Source organism: Pomacea canaliculata, linkage group LG4 (assembly GCF_003073045.1).
Source record: "Pomacea canaliculata isolate SZHN2017 linkage group LG4, ASM307304v1, whole genome shotgun sequence".
In the NCBI taxonomy this organism is placed as follows: domain Eukaryota; kingdom Metazoa; phylum Mollusca; class Gastropoda; order Architaenioglossa; family Ampullariidae; genus Pomacea; species Pomacea canaliculata.
The window spans coordinates 24,164,904-24,186,699 of record NC_037593.1 but is presented as its reverse complement, the minus strand read 5'-3'; the positions used below and the strand labels follow the sequence as shown (position 1 = coordinate 24,186,699).

At 37.6% G+C, this 21,796-nt stretch overlaps 3 protein-coding genes across 3 annotated transcripts; 1 reads left to right on the top strand and 2 right to left on the bottom strand.

Annotated features, from left to right (window-relative positions):
• Nucleotides 1-459: 459 nt before the first annotated feature.
• On the top strand, nucleotides 460-6,204 carry LOC112562464 (serine/threonine-protein kinase RIO3-like). The gene is made up of 11 exons (XM_025235745.1): nucleotides 460-892; nucleotides 1,797-2,002; nucleotides 2,616-2,768; nucleotides 2,984-3,021; nucleotides 3,544-3,687; nucleotides 4,086-4,243; nucleotides 4,629-4,799; nucleotides 5,125-5,281; nucleotides 5,410-5,580; nucleotides 5,707-5,811; nucleotides 6,009-6,204. The coding sequence occupies exons 1-11, from the start codon at nucleotides 756-758 to the stop codon at nucleotides 6,165-6,167; spliced, it is 1,599 nt and encodes a 532-aa protein (XP_025091530.1). The 5' UTR covers nucleotides 460-755; the 3' UTR covers nucleotides 6,168-6,204.
• Nucleotides 6,205-6,244: 40 nt separating this feature from the next.
• On the bottom strand, nucleotides 6,245-12,795 carry LOC112561908 (cathepsin B-like). The gene is made up of 9 exons (XM_025234756.1): nucleotides 12,674-12,795; nucleotides 9,850-9,970; nucleotides 9,103-9,315; nucleotides 8,682-8,797; nucleotides 8,300-8,384; nucleotides 7,713-7,857; nucleotides 7,398-7,511; nucleotides 7,122-7,250; nucleotides 6,245-6,372 (listed from the first exon to the last, which is right to left on the bottom strand). The coding sequence occupies exons 2-9, from the start codon at nucleotides 9,967-9,969 to the stop codon at nucleotides 6,296-6,298; spliced, it is 999 nt and encodes a 332-aa protein (XP_025090541.1). The 5' UTR covers nucleotide 9,970; nucleotides 12,674-12,795; the 3' UTR covers nucleotides 6,245-6,295.
• Nucleotides 12,796-15,289: 2,494 nt separating this feature from the next.
• Nucleotides 15,290-21,645, bottom strand: LOC112562422 (cathepsin B-like). Its single transcript, XM_025235680.1, has 9 exons — nucleotides 21,492-21,645; nucleotides 20,470-20,590; nucleotides 20,122-20,331; nucleotides 18,815-18,930; nucleotides 17,597-17,681; nucleotides 17,233-17,377; nucleotides 16,744-16,857; nucleotides 16,313-16,441; nucleotides 15,290-16,122 (listed from the first exon to the last, which is right to left on the bottom strand). Exons 2-9 carry the CDS (start codon nucleotides 20,587-20,589, stop codon nucleotides 16,046-16,048), a joined length of 996 nt encoding a protein of 331 aa, XP_025091465.1. The 5' UTR covers nucleotide 20,590; nucleotides 21,492-21,645; the 3' UTR covers nucleotides 15,290-16,045.
• Nucleotides 21,646-21,796: the final 151 nt, after the last annotated feature.

Genomic DNA, 21,796 nt, shown 5'->3' with positions numbered 1-21,796 from the left:
TTCATTTCTTTTTACTTTACGATTGGAGTTAGTACAGCAGTACGTATGTCACACTAGCTGTTTGTGAATAAGCAAGTAATGATTCTTCCGCAGTCCCCCTGCTTTTTATCTTGAAGTTATCTAAGATATACGAGATCTATTAAGATATCTATTTTAAGCCATATTTGTTCAAGAAACATTTGTAGAGTCTTAAGCAGCAAGTTTCGGTCTGTCTATTGTTACATATCAGCTACTGTTGTTCAACTCCTACTGTTTTTTATGCAGTATGTTAGCGCTCTGGGGATTACCCTCGTGTAGTAGTAGAACGCTATACATGTACAGCTGTACATTTATCATGACTCATAAAGCAGACGACAGTTTTCGTTGAAAACATTGATTTCGAAACAGAAGAGTTCAGAATGTTATCACCGGAAGTTGCACCACATGCCGAAAGAATATTGAACACATAGTTCGGTAGGCTCTGTTATATATAGCTTTTACGTTTATATTTAGCCAGTAAAATTTCACAGTTCCGTTGAAACTGTCATAGATTGATAAAATCTTCTAGTAAGGTACAAGGCATTACCAGAACTCCGTCCATAGTGGCATCACGTTTTCACCACTAGGACTTTCATTTAAAAGCACATATTTTAGAAGATTAGTAGGGATAAAAGGTATAAATCTATCATTTTGATCCAAATTTATATAATACTGCAGAAAACCTCATCATATCTCAAATCGGATTAAAAACCGAGTCTCATCAGGACTACAAACGAATGGCGACTTCGCAGACTTCATCACCAAGCCCATGGGGTAAAACGCAAACAGTTGTACCATGTTCTTTGGAGGATGTAATGAGCGAGCAGCTGGCGTCTCAGCTGCAAGAAGACAACAATCACATTACAGTTTTCGGGTATGTGTTTGTGTATTTTCCTTTTATTAAAAAAAAAAATCCTGGATAATCACCAACTAGGACGACAGGACAGATGGTAAAGGATATATATATATAGATTTCCCAAATTAGGATCTGAGGTTATGATTGTAGCAATTTTTAGCTTTCCAGTTTGAGTTTTGCTTCAAGTTCTCCTTCTCACTCCATCCCCTCCCCAACGCACACATACGAGTGTCTGGATATAAGGATATTGTCCTGATGATGATAATGATATGATTGGAGTTAGGTTAATGCCGTTATGGGCAAGTACACATGGTAGATAAATTACTTACATTGCAGTAATATTCTGTTAGTTTCATATGTGTTGTTATTTTGACTTCTTTCAATGTGAGAGTTTATGCAGCATCTAGTATATTCATGGCAGCAGGGGAAAAAAGCCTATCAATCATATGAATACCAGAAGGAAACATGTTTTTTCTACATTTTATTTGTGCTTCAGAACAAGATCTGTTCTTTTATTTACACTGCATTATTGGTAAAAGTAATTACTCAGTCAGTTGAGCTAAAAAAATATGTTTAATTAAAAACAGCTTTATCAATGTGATGATTAATACAAACTTTCAAGCTTTTTTTTAAAAACAAAGCTTATATATTACTATATTAAAAATAATGAATTTTTATTAAGAAGAGTAACCTTAGTCTCTGTGCCATTAAAATATCAACAAATCTGGAAAGAAAGAAATGAGTCTATAAGCTTATATCTTACAGGCATTCATCCATACATTGGGGCTGGTTAAAACAGACATATAAATAACCAATATTCTATTTTTACAGGGCATATTGCAACCAAAAACAACAATACCTTTGTAATTAAAAACATGTATAATTAGCTAACTTAGGGCTCTTTCATGATTAATGTCCACAGTTCTTCAGATGTAAAGCACACAGAGCTTGGCACCCCAGTGTCAGATGACGATATGGCAGCAATGCTGTTGGCAGCGGGAATCAGTCCTAGCGAATGTGATGCAGCCAGTGATGAACTGATTGCTCGCATGTTGCAGCTGGAGTTTGATCGGGAACATAATGTCATGCTGGATAAAGAGCAGAAGAAATTTAACGGTACCAGCAAAGGTTAGTGATCAGATTGTTTTTACAAGTTCAGTATCATCTGTAGCTTTCACTATGTTCATTTGTTGTACATTTTCTACTATTTTTATTTTTTATATAATTGATTAGTGTTCAAAACATAAACTTTATGTTGTGGTAGGGAATTATACAAGTATATGTTTTTATATTTATATACTATGTATAAAATAAGACCATACCTGCATCCAGCTGATATTTACAATCAAAACATTTGAAGATTCTGAATACAAGAAGTTTGGGAGTTATTTTTGCACCAGTCATGGTCATGTCTTCTATTGTAAACTGCCTTTAGGTTAGATATAAAGGAAATGATTGCAAGTTATGAATTAATATATATCATGCTGCTGCTGATACAGAAATATGTGTAAATTTGTCCACCCCCACCACCACAATCACCTTAGTCAAATATGTGAAAAAATATTTGGACATTTATGGTATGTCCATAAATCTAGTTTTATGAGAACATTAAGTACCATGACAGCTAATCCCCAGTCATCTGTGATCTAGTTAGTGTGGAAAATTGGATGGAAAATTACTGTATGGCCTTGTAAAGGAATTTAAGTTGCTTTTCATGTAATAAGTAGTTCTATAATTCCAGTGACAGTCTCATTTGAAAACTACAAGACATCTCACCCTGTTTATGAAAATGAGGAGGAAGAAGAGGATGATGAGGATTTCATACCTCAAAAGACAAAATGGGGTAAGATGCTTAGACACATAAAAGGAATACAAATATTTCATCAAAGATCTTGTAGAAAGACAAAATATTATTGGAATATTTTTGCATTCTTATAGTCACTTAATAGAGCATCAGGTTGAGACAGAAAAATGAGTTTGTTATGTTGTAGAGTATGTGCATTATAATCAAGAAAATGTTTTTTTCAGAGGAACCGGATCTCCCACGGTCGGATTACCTTTGTGGGATTCAGCAAGCCAACATCAGTGTTACCAGCTCAACATGACAAGTCTCTTGTTGCCGCAAAAATGCAGAACGCTTGATGGAGGTATCATGATGCTACTTTGCAGATATGATGTTATTGATAGTGTAAATACTATGATAGGTGTAGCGATCATTTGATGATTGATATGCTTATAACATGAAGTGTTAAGGTTTAGACAGCCTTAACCCAAATAATTAAAAGCCAGATGGAGGTATTAACAGAGATATGAAATGAAAGATTATAGACAATTTGAAATATCTTCTTGCACTGTCATTAGTACTTTCTGTCTATTAATGCATTGGATAATACATTTGTAGTGTTCCTAGGTTGTGAAGCTGACTGTTACAATTTTCTGTTGACCATCATCTTTCTTCATATGCAATTTTATACATTTTAAATGTTCATCATACTTGAGTAAACACTCTGATGTTAAGGTTGAAGATAAAAGCAGAAACATTGAGAAAGAAATCTGTGAAGTATTCAGAATGATTTGAAAGTCATAGTGGGGACTAAGTTACTGCAGATTTCTTCTTCCCTGCCCCACCAAAATTTAATGAGGTATTTATTGAATACTTTTATTTTCAGTTTCCGCCAGAGTTTGAGATAGGAGATGGAGAAGGAATGGACATGCAGCTTCCAAACAAAGTGTACAACAAGCTCAAGGTGCACTCCATGATGGAGAACAAAAGAAGCACTCGCCACACAGAGAAAAAGGAACACTCCACTGCAGTGAGTATTGCAAAATGTCTCAGTTTTACAAATGTCAATGCTTAGGGTGTCGTCTGCGCTGGTATCCTTGTTCAGAGTTGCAGTGGGCAGCTTGTATTTAAACCTGTGACACTGACATCTGTTTAAGTAATATAAATCAAAACATAATTACTAATGGTGCATTCCAGAGAAAGCCAAAGGAGCTAATACTGTTTTCAAAATAAAGTACCTTACTAGAATCCTGACTGTTAGGAGATGCAACTGCTTCCCATACAGTCCTACAGAGAAATACAAGTAGCAGCTTATAATTAGATGTGTTTAATGGGGTAAATAAGTCAGTTTATGATGGAAGATGTAAAATGAAATAAAAGAGCTAGCTTATTATGCCCTTAATATTCATTTGCTTATTTTTTGTGTAGGACCATGTAATGGACCCACGTTCTCGTCTATTATTGTACAAACTGATTAACAGTGGTGTGATTGAATCTATTGATGGTCCTGTTGCTGGAGGCAAGGAGTCTATGGTTTACCACGCTACTGGGGAAGGCAAGAAGAAAGCTATATCTGATATTAAAATACTTTCCTAGAACAGGCTATGCCATCAACTCCACAAACTTTCATAGTTAATTGAGCAGCTGTGTACTAATATTACACCTGTTTCAGATGTGTGAAAAGTTAATTTTTCTATTAGAGGTAAACTTGCAACCACCATGCTAGACTGAAATGTTTGGGATGATGCACTGCTACTGCAGTGTGATTTTCAGGGTTATGCCACCTTGCTAAATTCAAGAATTTGACCCATTCAAAGATTATTCATCATTTTATAAACAAAGATGCACACACACAAATTATTGTGGCTAGAAAACAGAAAACTATCATGGTGCCCTTTAATACTGCTGGCTTGCCAGTCATCTTTTAACATATATTTAACTTTCCTCTTATCTTAGTATGGAGGGGCATGAAGTTCCTAAGAAGATAGCCATCAAAGTCTTCAAGACCACTCTGTTGGACTTCCGTACAAGAGAGAAATATGTCCATGGTGATCATCGCTTCTCTAAAGATGACTACAAAAAACAAAACCCACGCAGAATCATCAAGATATGGGCCATGAAAGAAGTTGCTAATCTGAACAGGTGAGCACAGAAATTTTCTGAGAATTTACTTCTGAATGAAGCCACCAGTAGTGCTAAGACTGGACAGTAGACACTTTTGTTTTGAGCAGTTCGCTGATTAGTTGTTTTGGCTTTATATTGCACTGCATGGATTAATTGTTACCATTCTGACAGATAAATGTACTACATTGATCAATTCATTTCATTTTCTTTCTTTTTATGGGATGATGTAATAGCCCCATTTTAACAAATAATATTATTAGTGCAGTCCATAATAATGCTGTTTTATTTATTTGTTGTTTTTTTTCTTTAAATGACACTGACGGTTCTGAAACTGTTTTTGCAGAATGCGAAAGTTTGACATGCCTTGTCCATCTGTTGTTCTGCTGAAAAAGCATGTTTTGTTGATGTCTTTAATTGGCGGCAGTATGCCTGCACCCCAGCTGAAAGAGACAAGGCTTTCTGCAGCAGATTTGCAAGATGCTTATGAGCAAACAGTTCAGGTAATTTGAATATGTTACACTGAGTGTGGGTGATCTAATGTTATCATCACATTGCAGAATATTAATATTTTGCAGCCTTCCTAAATGATGTGTTTTGCAGATGCCTTTTGATGATTTTCTCTGTGCAGATCATGAATACAATGCATCACCAGTGTGCACTTGTTCATGCTGACCTCAGTGAGTACAACCTCCTTTGGCATGATGGTCGGGTCTGGGTAATAGATGTTTCACAAGCTGTTGACCTCACCCACCCACAAGCCTACAACTTTTTGTACAGAGACTGTGGCAACATTTCTTCTGTGAGTTTTGAAATTTCCTTGGAACAAGTTTGATTGTAGTTAGGAATTTTTCTTGATTCTGGACATATGCTGATATTGAAGTTTTTTTTTTTTTAAATTGTGCATTATTATTAATATTGGTTACAGTATTTCATGAAGCAAGGTGTCCATGATGTCCTCAGTCCAGAGGAACTCTTCAACTCAATCACAGGTCTAAATATCCAGGGGACAGGGGCAGACTTCAATGCTCAGGTATTTTCACCTATCTACTGGCATCTCTTAAGAGTTGTGGTCATCACTCTGTAAGTCTTAGTTAAAGGGACACTATTCAAAACTTTAATTTTAATTATGGGGAACAATAGCAGCATAGGCAACATTTAATCAGGATTTGAATGGTGAAGATGGCTTTGGAATATTCCCCAAACAATTTTTTTGTTGTTCCTATTCAGGTTCAACGGTATGACAAGGAGAGGAAGGAGTCAAACATGCTGCTGGGTACAGAGTATACCCACTATGCCTTTGATTATTTTTTCGACAAAGTTCACGAGCTAGGAGAGGAGAAGGGTTCCTTGGATGATTCCATAAGTGATGATGAGGTTGAAGACTGAAGGCTTCTGTAAATGAGAGAGTGAATGCATGCAATGCAGGTGAAAGAATTGTCGATAAAATGTGACAAACACTCTTCTTGCTTTAATTCATTTATTCTGTGGTCCAAGTCAAGAGTCAAGTGCCTGTGTTACACCTTTGGCTCTCCTGCAACAATCTGGCTCTCGATGCCACACTCATTTACCCCACGCAGTATCTTGAAGAAACCTGTTGCATTAAAAGATTGTTTTACTAGTCGTGATATCGGTGTAATCATTATTGGCACAATCTCATTATTATTAGAAATATTTATACCAGTGGGCTTATTCTTTCAGCTCTGAAAGATCAGCTTTCACAGAATATCTTTGATAAGGATGATCCCTTAAAACCTTATTGGGTTGATAACTTGCATGTCTGTGTGTGCGCATGTGCATTGGTGTGTTATGGTTTTTATGTACAAGATGTTTTCTATTAAGTGGGCTGTTGCTTTGTTCCCTTTTTTACAGATGGGATTTAGCTTTTTTTATTGATGCCTTATGTAGGTGTGTGATGTACTTGGTATTGGTTTTTGAATGCTGGCTGGCTGTATGTTTGATTTAATGTCTGTTTTAGCACTGTGAAGCTCATAAAGCATGAAATGATGCTGTATAAATTAACCTAAGGTCAAAGGTTGCTAAATAATTTTTTTCTGCTGGGGCATTATAAATTATTAAATGTGACAATATGCACAATATACATTCTTGAAAATATTTTTTAAATCTGCATCTCATCTGATCAGTTGACATATGCTCTAATGTCATTTCAAAATTTCATCATGAACATATATCAGAATGACTATTTACTGTTAAAAAATAAGCGAGATTTTTCAGACAATGTCACAAAATAAATCAAACTGCTATAAGCTTGGCAGTAAACAAGTTGACAAATAATATTTTTACTTTGGAAATTAAAGTAATTTTGTTGTCCTTCATGCTTACCGGCATCACCCCAGTCAGGGTTCCAAGAGTTTGCTACCAACCAGTATTTCTCTCCACTCTCCACACCATACCCTAGGATTTTTACAGCATGGCCACCCAAAACGCTACCACTGGTATGCTTATATACACCTGCATAGACACATACACATATGAATCGATACATATCATGCAAGCAACATCAGGCTTCTGAGATGGATAGAAAACTAAGTCTCAAAATATGAGAAAAATCGATGTATAACTAGGACTGAAAATTACAACCATCATTATTATTCTTACCTGACTTGTACTGCAGGAAGTCGCTATACACAGTAAAAGCAGCCTCTACTGGTCCGTTGGTATAAAGTTCCTCCATGATTCGTGTTTCTCCTCTCACACTGTATGATCTTGCACCTGCATTTGTTAAAAATAACAAACATAACTGATTTTTATTTTGGTAGAAGTAACTTCAGATGATGAATATTTGGCCTTCAAAAGCATTTTTAGGTTTCTACTAATTAGTAGTTCACACATGACTCTTCAGAATGTGTTTTGATTCTCAAATTATTTTTTAGGAATGCCCTGGGATCTAAATTGTAATAAACTTATACTCACCAAAGTGCTTGTCTTTTTCAAAAGTGCTGTTGTAATTTGCCTCACATTTCTTGCTACATGCGGGTGTCTGTGATTCACCCTGACATGGCTTCAGATGGCCAACCACATGATGATCACAAGCAGGGATCTCATATGGCTGACAGCCCTGCTCACAGACACACTCTTGTCAAAATTCACATGGACACCATTTTTGGGGAAAAATTGGGAGGTTAATGTTGTGACATTAGGACAATCCAGGTTACATCAGGAAAAGGTTGCACGAGCCTTTTTTCTTTTTTCCGTAAATCAAATCAAAGTATCTTAATGTTTCTCACCATCACCTTAGAATCATCAAACCTTGTCATCTTTTTAAAGTTATGAATTAAAGGCAAGGAAATTCGCCATCAACTGTAGATTGTGATATGAGCTGCTGTAAGTTTGGAATTCTTTGTCTTCCCATCACACAGTCTCAATTTTCCACTTAAAAAAATATTTTAAAAAAACAACAACAGACTGAGAAAAAGGAATGCACTTGTCCAATATTTAGTCTAGAGCACAGAAATAATGTACATGGTCAAATCACTTCCAGCAAGATCATAATGGATTACCTGGCTGCTGTTGTATGGGCCGCCTGTCACAATGCCGTCTCTGTCAAAGTAAACCCACGCTGCAGATGGAAATCCACCATCACATCTGAAAAATGTGGCAACAGGTTCATTTATAACTAGATATTTGCCTCAGCAACAGCTGAATAGCTTTTAACCCCCACTTTTTCCTCTTTGCTTTAAAACCGTGCATAAAAATGGGAAATCCGTTGATATTTCTATTAGCGTTTATAAGAATATTCCGAAGATCAAGTGTTTTATTTGAGTTTTTCTCACCTTCATGACATGCTAAGTTCTTATAAGAAGCATCCAGCTGAAAAATATTCGATTCATTTTTTAATCTTCTAGTTATTTCCATTATCAAAGAACAAAAATGAAGAACTACCCATCGCCACATTCTTTACAGCACGACAGCAGATCCTCAGCCGCTAGGTGGAAGTTTTGGGTGGCATTAGACTTGATACAGATGCGGTCAGACATGGCTTCCACTGCTCCAAAAGCCTGCCAGAGAGGATGTGATTTGCCAATATCATAAAACCTCTAAAACTGTTTCCTTTCATTGAACGAAAAAATTGAATTTTGTCAGTGCATTTCCGGATGTTAAACTGTTTACAAATTGCTTTATGCTTTTTACGAAATGTACATATTTTAAAACACCTTTTGTTCATGGTGTATAGTCCTAAAGTAACAGTATAACTTTTTTATTGGTTCAGCTATTAGGTGATAGTAACAGGAAACATTTGTACAGGAAAAGTATTTATCACTGGTATTCCTGTAAGGCGCAAATTATTTGAACACAGCCTTACCCAGCAAGAGCCGCAGTTGCCCTGGTCTCGAACCTCCTTGATTGTCGGACAGTTGGGCCATTGCACTCTGGCATCAAAGTTGTCGGGTAAAGCAGTCAGCTCGCCATATTCCTTCTCTTTCAGGTGTTTCTTCATGTAGGCTAGAGATTTCTTCATGTCCACTCCCATCAGGTTCTTAACGTAGGTTGCACCTTTGGGAAAGTTTCGGCCAGCCTTTGAAGGAAAAAAGATTTTTTTACATTCTCTGTCCTGTCCCGTTACCTTAGTTGTCTTTATTTTTATCAACATTTCCAGCTCTAATGGTTGCATGCTTCGCAAGATTAATGCGACGGGTGTTGCTTTGTTTCTGTTCGTTAAATTTTTGCTATAATTCGTCTTGTGCATTCTTCTGTTACATAATTATAAACCTCTCGCTAGCCATGCCCGTTTGCGGGATGTGAGGTGCTCCGCATGCTTTACTCTTTGTGCTAGTCCAGTTGTTAGACCTTTGGGTGTGACAAGATATCCTTGTGCTTTTGATCAAATAATGAAACATTGGAAAATTTCAATGTTAATTTGCATGTTTGATAGAACAGCTTGTCGTGTAATAGAAGATTTGATCTCCTGACATCATAGAGTAAAGTGATATCTAGGGTTGACTATGCATGTGTGTGTGAGTGAAAGGTATTCAGGAAATGCTAGAGGCGTCTTCTTGGTGATGGTAAAAGTCCAGAAAGACCACCTCCTTTGCTCTCTTTCTGGTGTTACCTTCCAGGAGGTCTGTACTTTGTTGATGTACTCTATCTCCTCGTCTGATAGGAGACCAAAGTCTATCACGGGTGAAGCCAAGGCAGTAGCCACCAACGCTGCCAACACCAGGAACCTCATTCTGAAAGGAACCCTGAGATCATCATCATCGTCGTCGTCAATATTATTATGAAAATGGCAAAAAAATAAAAATTAATAATAATAAAAAAATGCGAAACTCTTGCAACTTGAAAGAAAAATCCGTACATTGTTATAGCAATGTACGCAGAACAAGTGTCTATGCATGATAAGAAACCATTCTAAATCTGCACTTTTATAAAAAGTGTAACAAAACACTTTTTTAAAATCTGTGATGGAATTCCTTTTGTTCTGTAGAGGCAAAACTCCTTATATCGTGGTAACAAAAACGAATAAAAGTCGGTTGCACAAACTAAAGGAGACAAACATCTCGTCCCACCGGTCACGTGAATAAAAATTATCTTGATGGATTGTTTCAAATGCGGGTACAATGGCATTAGGCACGTATGCAGCTGTTTGATAACAACTGAGCAGGATACATTTTTATCGAAACCATTGTTCTCAGTGCGCCTCAGTCAGTGTCGATTATTAAAGGCTAACAATAATAGTTGCGGTACAACTAGAGGACTGAAGACGCCATGACACTAAAAACCAGAAAAAAGGGGAAGAATTAGAGAAAGGTTAGGGGCTGATTATGGATTGTTAGGGTCAGGGTTATCGTTTTTCGGTTTAAGTCTCTGTTACGACGTCATAACCTATGTCAATAGGTATTAAATCTTCTTAAAGACCAACCTGAATGGTTTGCATTTTTGGCATAAATATTGATAGACATAGGCGACATGAACATAACCCTTCAATTTCAGCTTCCAAAACCCATCCGTTAATTAATTATTCGCTAGCAAAGTACGCGATTTGTACCTGCGATCAAGGAGCGCCACTAACAGTGTACTACGTCACGTTGGTACACCACTCACAACATTGCCAGCCGTCAACACCAATCACAGCGACAGTTCAGGTTATTCGGACGTTGAAAGTCTGCATTTATCGTTCTACAGTAGCAGTTTTTTCAGAACCGGTAGAAATGCAGACTGTTAGCGTCAAAATAATCCGAACTATTGCTCATTCTCTCTCTCTGATTGGTGTTGACTGCTAGCAATGTTGTGAATGGTGCACCAACGTGACGTAGTACACTGTTATCAGCGCTCGTTTATCGCAGGTGTGAAAATAGCGGATAATTAATTAACAGATGGGTTGTGGAGGCTGAAACTTTTCAGTTTAGTTTTATATCTTATATCTACTGATATCTGAAAAAAAAAACCGCAAACTGTTCAGGTTGGTCTTTAAAGTACACATTTCCAAGATGCTGTCAGCTAACAGCATGTGATTTTTAAAATGCACAGGTGGACTGACTTAAATTCAAACAAATGACATCACTAAGGCCGTGGCCAGTTGGAAACCCTCGCGCATTTGCTAATGAGGACTTGCCTAATCAGAGAGGCTCTTTCTGACGGGAAGGTTATCGTGACCTCGCAAATGGAACATTTTTCTACATAGTGTTGTATGTTATAAGTCAGCAAAACCCATTTATTTGAACACAACTTTGCTTTTGTGTTAACCTTTAAAGAAGAGTGAACATCGCAAACAATAAGGCCAAAGTGCGGCACGTGAAATCTTATCGGGAAGGCCATCGTCTGATCCACATTCTTATCATTATCCCCTGGTAGCTGTTTTCTCCCGTTCTTAGCTCGCATCCTTTTTGAACTTTGTTGGCTGATATCAAAAGACGAGTCCAAACATTGGTAACCAAGTGTCTAAGAGAACTTGCATGCCTTGAATCTACTTCTCGGAGCACAAGACCAACGATTTTGTACGGATCGCGGTCGCCTCCCTCGTGGGACACCAAGCGTGCAAACCCTTCTCGCAACACTGGTCTGGTCTTGTTCGGCCATGTCACTCGCACACCATTCTTGTCTAAGATCACTCTTCAGGGCTCCGTGGAAGGAGGTCGACACCAAGAAGTGGATGGCGACTGTGAAGGAGTGGACTGATCGTTCCATACAGGACATGTTCAACAACCGCGCAAGACCGACCCAAGTGTTGAGCCTTGCCAGTTGCTGGCCGGATTCACTCCACCCCACCCCGACGACCGACATCGTCGGGCGATGAGCTAGCATCACTCAAAGGATGGTGGATAATGTGGATGATAAAAGATCTTTAACAAATTTCAATTTAATAAATATGTGGTGATGATGATGATGATGATGATGATGATGATGATGATATAATCGGATTTGTAAAGCTCATTTTCCTATATGTGGACACGAGCTCAATGAACTGCACATGCAACACTAGATCAGGTGACATAACTCTTCTCAAAATCCAAGGGTGGCGAAATGTATCCATTGCCCACCAGGTGAATAATACCATCCAAATGATATAATAAGTCGCAATTCAATTCGCAAATAGGTGCTTACTAGTTTAGAGGTGACTATAATCCACTGCAGGAGTTTTCATGAAATTTAATGCAAATAAATGAGTTAAAATATCTCCTTACAAAAAAAAAAAAGAAAATCTGGAACATTTTAATCCTGCAGTCTCTGTAATGATCGGGGTAAAATAAATTTATATACCTTTGATTATTTACTTTAGGTGCAAAGACCATTTAATCTATGAATAAAGGAAACAATATTTCATACAAATACCGAGAAAACAGACATGCATGAAGTACAAGATAAAGTGGAGTGCACATAAGACAAGATAATAAGAATAGAATCATTACACAATTAGTCAAGAACGCTCAGCTTACCTCAGTTAGTATTGACTGTAACGGACTGAAGTCTTCGCACGTTTATAAAGGTTCTGAGCTCGCCACGAGCCAATCGACAACAGTTCTGGACACACTCGTGATCGTCACAAGACGCCTACGGTTTCATTTTGACCTTATTTGAAAGATGAAACTAAAAAACACACACTCTAGTGCAGAGATAGGTACATTCTCTTTCATCCTTCCCCAACCCTGCCCATATCAGCAGACTGGAGTATCGGTAAGTCTGATACCATATGACAACACGAGGGGTCACAAGTTGTCAGATAGGGGGCCCTATTCATGAAGTGAGGACAAGTCATTACCTGTGGGTGAAATGGATAAATCAGATGAGAAAAAAAAAAACGCCTTTTGTCCAGACCCGTCAAGTATTGTCTAATATTATTGGGTTGTCTGAAAAGTCACGAGGAACTTTTCTGTTTTTCAAAGGGCGTTTATTCATATACAGGACAAAGATCAATCAATTATATATTACCAGTGTTGTTCAATAACCTTTTGCCATTTTTCAGTAAACTTCATACATTCTGGCTCATAAAAGAATCCGTCTTTATCGGCGAAAATCTGAACAATCTGAATTGAACATTATATGACGGAACACGACTCCTTTACGATTAACGAGCGCTGGACGTTTCAGGGAGATGGATTCGTTCTAACTGTCCAGTTGCCGACAGTACACACTCGAACTGATTCTTTGGTTCCTTGGTAATGGTAGGAGTTTGAAAAACACGGCACCTTGAAAATCCCACCACACTGAGGACATAACCTAGCATCTTCTGAGGAATGTCTGTTTTCGATGTCGTTTGAATTGAATCAGGTCGGGACCAAGACTGTTTGCGCAACACACTGCTGTAAACAATCCACTCATCACTAGTTATCAGTCACTTGAAAAAAAAAAAGAATCACGCTTAATGAGCATATCAAAGATGTTTGTCTTTGTCTTTGAGCTCACGAGGAACCCAAATATCGAGCTTGCTTACGTATCCCATCTTGTTCAAGTGGTCGTATGAATGATGAATGTTCAATGTTTGTGCAGTCCCACGTGGGTTTTACTCAAGATCAGTCCCTTTATTACGGCGTAATCAACCTCGGTGAGCCTCCATGACCGAGAGGCGTTCTTGAGATCCAAATCAACAGCAAGGAACTTCGTGAACTAGAGAACTGTGACCGTTAACAAGACGATCGCCTTCACGAACCTTGCCCCTGAACCTCTTCCCACTCTCCAAATATTCTGATTTCTGTTCACATGGGAGCATTCGCTCACTTCCTCTTTTAAAAAAAAAGAGAATTGAGTTTCACTTTCACTGAAGCTCAATATCTCGGCCTTTAAAAGAACCATAAAACGATACTGGGAAAACGAAAACGCTATATGGGTTTTCAACTGTCCTTTCAACTGTAAGAGAAAATGAGACACTTTCAGAAAAGGAAGAAACATATGTGAATCTCATCTGTGTGTGTGTATATATATATAGTAGCCGGACTAAACACGTCCCTCGCTAATGCCAACACCACGGCCCCTAGAGTCAAACCAGCCCCTTTCTTTATGGTGTTGCAGGGAAGAGCGGACGGAAGTTCCCAGGGAGAATTTTCCGCTAAAATTCTAGCTCTCTTTCGTCGGGTGGGTTTCTAATCTATACCTCGCGTTGTGTTCTTTTTTCTTCCCCACACACCCGCACTCAGCCGGCCATGGAATCCACAGAAGACCATGTGTTTTTTCCCAGACAAAAGTCCTTTCTTCGGTTCAGCTGCACGGATCTTCATGTGTGTTGCCTGCTGCTGTGTCACAACTATACGGGCAACACAAATCTCTCTCTAGTGATATACTTTCATCCATTTCACATGACGAGGACATACAGGCAGGATGGTGCTTCTCACTTGCTCAGAACCAAAGTTTTACTGCTTTTCCAAGCAGGACCAGCCTCCTTTCGGTAAACAGGTTCAAGCACCGACTTTTGCCTGCTATTTATACTGGACTATTTGGGGGCTATATGTCACCCGCTGTTGTCGTCTGTCTCGCGCGACCAAGCATGGGGTGGAAGGGGATGCGGGTGGAGGGTACAAACACTGTCAACGGTACACGTTGCCCGAAACAAGCGCACCCGCTACAATATAGCAAGAGAAGGGGAAAAAGAAAATAAAATTCCCTAATTCATGTGCTTGATAAAGAACCAAAATCTTATCTGCCCCGGTTCTTCTGTCCTCAAATCAGCAGCATGTGATCAGGTATCTGTATGCACGCAAGATGAGCGATTCCTTTAGCATTAACACTTCCTGTTGACTGCAATACGTGTTGACTGCAATTCATAATGCTATGATCGTCGATGTGGCAGCCATCAAGTAACAGAAGATTGAATTGTCACTGAGTGTTTACATAAAGAATGTCTCCACCAATTTGCAACTTTGAAATCATTGTCACGAGGATTGCTTGTTCCTAGAGCAGTTCTTAATGCAATACACTGGGGTATTCCTTGGAATGGCTTGGTGAGCATATCTTCACTTAAGTGCAACACCCAAAACTATAAAAAGAATGAATGTGTACAAACTGAACATATTGACCAAAAGTTAAAGGCACCACAGTATTTCTGAAAACACAAAAAAATACAATTCAAATTTTTTTATTTTGACAAAAAATGCTTTTAATAAAAAATGTGTAAAACGTGTAGAAAACTTATGGAGCTGACAGTCAGTACTAGAACATGTAAATACTCAAAATTTTAACTTGAATAACTGTTCCTTATGCATTCATTAGACTGTGGAATTTGGCCATTGATAAAAGTAGTGTTTGTAGCAAGCTCAACTGCATTCTAAACAGGCATCAATGATAACACATGTAAAGAATCACTGCACTGCCTCTGAACACTATAACCAGAATTGTTGCTCTACAAAACTGTACAAAACTGCTGTGTTTCATCGCCATAAACAATCTAATGGCTAAAATCGGCTTCTGAGGTTATGACAATTAAAAACCTCCATAAACAGCCTCAACAACAGCCAAAGACCTGACTTCTGGAAATAACGTTGGAATGTTTCAGGTGTTGAGAAGACCTTTTGTGTAATGTCTCATGAGTTGTGGAGAACTACCTCTGTGAATTCCTCAAAAAAACAAACTACAGATCCAAGTGTCGTACATTTTACAAAAAAGAAAAATAATGCTTCTGATCACTCTGAAATATTGCAGAAAACACTCTCACAAACAAACATGATCAAAATGGATTTGTGCTGTTATGGGAGAGTTTCCTATTTGCTCAATTTGCAGATTGTGAACATTTTATCAGCATTTTCCTTTCTAAGTGAGCAAAAAACGAGATTTAAATGAAGATAGGTCCAATGTTGGAAGTTGCTGGGTGCAGCAGGGTATCAAACTTTTGGTGTTCCAGCAACAATTTGATCTTCGATGCCGCATTCATCGTTGCCACGCAAAATCTTGAAAAAACCTGACAACATTCACAAAGAAAGTCTAAGCAGATGTTTCAAAGTTTCTTAAACTCTATGTATTGATGGAACAAAGTGAATGTGAATATTTTACTACCTTTTAAGCATAAAGGTCTACAGATATCCTCTCAACATGTTCAAAAGTAATGATGAATCAGTATTTTATGCTCTGCTGCTGAAGTATTCACTAACCTTGTGCACCCCAATCAGCATTCCAAGAATTGGCAACCAGCCAGTATTTGTCGCCATCTTCCACTCCATATCCAAGAATTTTCACAGCATGACCTCCAAGCTCAGAGCCACTGGTGTGTCTGTACACACCTGGAAAAGAAGTCCAAAGTTAATCTTTATTTCAAGCAACTTTGTGTCAAGACCAAGAAGAAATAAATGTGAAAAGTTAGGCATTCAGTGTGTTCCAGTCTGTCAGATATTAACACTGCTGAAACTATGATCAAAGAAGAAATACTCATGACTAATACTACTGTTATAAACAAATGGAGCAAGGCTGCTGTTGTGTAAGGCTGAATGCAAAATGAAGCTTCCAGCACAAAAATTAGTTTCAGAAATAAGACTACTTGAAAAAAAAAAGCTACTGAGCATTATACTTCTTTGGCAGGCTGTACCTGATTTGTACTGTAGGAAGTCACTGTATACTGTAAATGCTGCTTCTACAGGTCCATTGGTATACAATTCTTGCATAATTTCCTTCTCTCCAGACACTGAGTATGTGTGTGTGCCTGAAAATGCAAATGGGGTATATAAGTACCTTAAAACCCTGTAAATAATCAAGTTAGATATGAAAAATTTATCAAGTTTCAAGCACCAAAGTTTGTGTTTTATCTTTTTATACTTCAGATTTTAATTAACACACAGTCACAACTCGATATCTTGCCAAACCAACATCTCATCACACTTTATGGCAGAATGGATTAAATTATGGATCATATATTCTGTATGGTGCCCAAATTGCATAGTAGTCAGTAAACGAATAATTGGAAGATAATGGAAATGGATACGTGTGTATGACTGAAAATTCTTAAACAGGGAAAAATAACACAGGTCTGCAGACATTGTTAGAAAGAAGGCTGCATAAAGGTATCATACAAACTCACCATAATGCTTGTCACTTTCATAACTAATTTTGTAGTTTGGCTCACACTTTTTCTCACACTGGGGTGTTACAGAATCACCTTCACATGGCTTCAGTTTGCCAACCACATGGTGATCACAGGCTGGGATTTGGTATGGCTGGCAGCCCTGTTTATTAACAACAAATTAACAATATAATAGAATTATAATAGTATATATTCATTAAAAGACTAAAAAAAAAAGGAACCATGCAAAGTGTCAAAAGAGCGTAAAGATAACTTATTTACTCTGGCCATCAACACTACAGATGACAAGAAACACAGAATGGAGAAGAAAAAAGAGAAAATAAACGCACACATTACAGAAAAAGCAATCAAATGAAAATACCTGGCTACTGTTATACTGTCCACCAGTCACAATACCAGTGTCTTTAAAGTAATCCCAGGCAGCAGATGGGAACCCGCCATCACATCTGAAAGACACACGGCCACAATTTTATTGATACATATAAAATTATGGTCCATACCAGCATTTGAGAAACAAATCCCAAATTTGTTTCCCAGCTCATGGTCATCCATAATCTCAGTGAAATAAGGAGTCTTTAGCCTTTCTTCAGGAATTGTTGTTGGTTTTCAATACAAAACCATTGCAATATTTAAATCGACAGAGTAAGCTATTCCCTATGTATGTGTTGATTTGGCAACAAGATGTTCTTTTTCAATCATTATTCCTACTCTTTTAGTACTAGAAAGTTTCTTGGGTGCTATGACTACTGTATGGCAGTGGTTCTCAAAGTTTTTCGGACCGCGGACCACTTTACTTAAGTAAAAACTATGGCGGACCACCAAGGCCTAAGAAAAAATATGGCGGACCACCAAGGCTTAAAAATCACTCTGTACTATGAATTTCAAATTTAAATTGCCGCATTTGTTTTATTTTAATTTAAAACTTAATGTCCTTTTGTAAAAGTAGTATAGTAATAAGTTGATATAAAACTACCTACCTTGTTATTTGTAATTAAAACTTTAATGCGAGGAATGCATCACTTTAAACATCACTTTGCTGACATATGACGATTGTCAGCCGCGGACCACCTGACTTATGCCCACGGACCACTAGTGGTCCGCGGACCACACTTTGAGAACCACTGCTGTATGGTATCCATATGTGTATACACGTAAAACAAAATTAAATATTGAAACCCATGCGACTGTGAAACACCAGGATTGGTCTTGATTGTTTAAAATCAAACAAAGTTTAACTCTCTGCTTTGTTTCACCCAAAAGCATCATGGACAAGTGCCAAGCAAGTGGTTGAGCACCAAAGCAGAATTCTTCAAAATATTGATCAAGGACAAAAATGGTTGAATATGAAGGAATTCGAATGCCAAGGTACCACTGTTTTATGTAAAATATTTCCATATTTTTCTGAAAAAGATTTTCCTATGCTGTACCAGACACATTAAAGGCCTTTATTACCAGATGGAAGTCTAAGCAAACTAGGTAGCATAATGGGTTTTCATTAAAAGGCTGGAAGCATCAGATAAAGCATCAACTCGTGTAACTGTAGTAACTACCAAAGTTGACTGATAAAGCAAGTGCTCACCCACTACCACAACTATCACAGCAGGAAACTAAATCTTCTGCAGATAAATGGAAGTTCTTAGCACCATTTGATGCAATGCAGATGCGATCAGACATGGCTTCCACAGCACCAAAAGCCTGTTTTTAAAAAAAGATTGCTTGTCAAAAAAAAGACTGGCCATCACACCACTAAAAACACAATATTCAGGGCTTGTAATGGTCTAGTGTAAGAAATGTTATCCAATCAGTGGGGATCAGGCATCCAAAGATTTAAATTACTTGGTTACAAACTAAACACAGAATACTGTAAAACTTCCCCATTAAGGCTTGCCAAAACCCATCAAAATCTGGTCATAACTCAGAGTCTTAGTAATCTGCTTTCATTCTATGAACTATGATTTCAAACACCTATAAATTCAAGTTTGTTTATTTAAATGTTGATAAAAGGTACTTAAAATCATGTAATAGTGCTTTTCTTTATCATTCTTTCTTTTGTTCGGTCACGCTTACTTATGCCATTGTAGCACTTGATTAAATGTGTATGGCCAAGCAGATACTTCTTAATAAGGTGGTGCCTGACCTTGTTGAAACAATGCAGGGCTCTGTATTTGATGCTTAACATATATATCTATACTTGTGTCACTGGGGATCAATTTGTCTTTTGAAGCTTGGGTCAACTTGAGCTTTGTTGTTGGAACAATAGTTTCCTACATAACAGTAAGTTAATGGTGGAGTCAATATATATATATCACAGGTAGTAGGACAGAATGGCTGGAGCAATACAGTTTGGGGTTCAAATGACCAAAGACCCAATGAACAAGGTCTCCTTCGTAATGTTATTTTATTATTTGATGTTATTTCTGTCGAAATCTGTAGAAAAAGACAAATAGTTGGTCAAGTCATGTATTTTAAAATGGACTTCAATACATTCTGTATTGCTTTGTCAAGTGCATTACATTTTGTGTTTAAGTCACCATGAGACTTGGTGGCTGTCTTAAATGTACTCATAACCTTTTCTTTTCCTGGAGAGAGAAGGTCAAATTCTCCCCACTAGTAAACTGCATCTTCCACCATTTACAAGCCCTGCTCAAGACTTACCCTTCAATTTTTTTTAATTGAGGAGGGTGGGGGGCCAACAGCATTTCTTTTCCAAAGGCAGAAATCTACAAAAAGCTCTCCTCAGTTTATTTACTTTTAAAAAGAAAATAACAAAAATTAAAGAAAGAAATTAAAATACTCATTGAAAAAAATCTGAAGTTAAAAAAAAATCCCTTTAGTGAATGTCTTATCTAAGTCCTAGAAGTCTCCGGTTTAAAGACATAAGCATACCCAACAAGATCCACAGTTGCCCTGGTCTCGAACTTCCTGGATAGTTGGGCAGTTTGGCCATTTTTCTCTGGCATCAAAGTTTTCGGGTAGGTCAGCATCAAATGCCATGACTTTTCTAGGCAAATGATCAAGACGAGCTTTAGACTCTACAATGTTCACCCCCATCAGATTCTTTACATATGAAGCATCCTTTGGGAAGTTGCGGCCAGCCTATAGAAAAAATAAAATGAATTTGAAGTTGAAAAATATGCTATTAAGCAATGGATTTTTTCACGCAAAATTAGTGACATACTTCAAAGTATGGGAGTAAATACAATACATATATTGATGAAGGCTTATGTTTGTTACCTTCCAGGATGTCTGCACTTTATTGATGTATTCGATTTCTTCATCCGTAAGAAGACCAAAGTCAATCCTAGGTGCTGCCAGAGCCACAGCAACAGCTGATGCCAGTAACAGGAACTTCATTCTGACATGAACATCATCATAACCCAAAGTTACAATTTTTACCTATTATTCTCAAATGACATATAATGGTTACAGCTGCCGGGTGATAGCATACTGAAATAAGCTTCATGTATGTGATATGGTAAACCTGGATGATAACATTATAAGCACAGGCTATCCAATATCTTTGCAAAATTCTTTCATGTCTGTGGGTTCTACGCCCCCAATGGCGTTTGCACAAAATACAAATGCTGCTTTAGTTTGGGTTAGGTTAATGATTTAAGGTTAGTCTTTCTGTCCTCTACGATTCTGGGCGTGTCATGTCGCTGACAACTTATGTCGCTATCATAAACCCTTCCAAACGAAAGATATTCCGAATTTTCACTTTTTTTCTAATTTATAAAGACCACATATATATATATGTGTCGCAGATTAACGTTAATGTGTATAGTTCAACTATTATAGTTGCTCAAGTCGGTTATAAAGGAACTGGGTCTTTTATTACTAGACCTACTTTACCACTTTACAAAGAATCTTACGTAAACAGTTTTTAGCAGGGGAGAACCAGGATGTTTAAAAACCATATTTTCCACTTTTCGCTTTTAACTTAAAGTGACTATATATAAATAATAAAGTATTAACCCTATACTTCGCTTTTTAACTTCACCCAAAACAGGAACGAAACGTAAATGGAAAAACGTTTCAAGCGACTTTAATGACCTGTGGCTTGGGTATGTTTTCGCTTGTCTCAATCGAGCAATTAATTTTCTGTATTACGTTCTCACAAAAAAACTGAACCGACAGCTAAACATTACTCGATCCGATAAAGTTAAAAAAAAAAAAAGAAAAGAAAAGAGTTCTAGATTTAAGTGAAAAATTCGTTTAGGAATGAGAGAAAAATGATTCTGAGCAAAACAACTTACTTTGCCGTGCACAGGTGATACTTGCCAACCAAAGCCACGACGATGTTTATATGCTGCTTAACTTATTGTCAAAGATATCACAAGACAGTCACCTGCTTGGTGCGAGCGTTGAGTAGCGCGTGACTCGTCACATGACAGATCACATGACTTATATCATGTTGTATGGGTGTGTATAAGTGGTAAATAACATTGATGAGTGAGTGAATGTCAGCGAGGAAAGGGAGATCACTCTAGCGACAGATATGAGAAGCAGACGGCATTGGCGGACATGAGAGAGGACGTGTTTTTGTGTGTGTGTGTGTTTT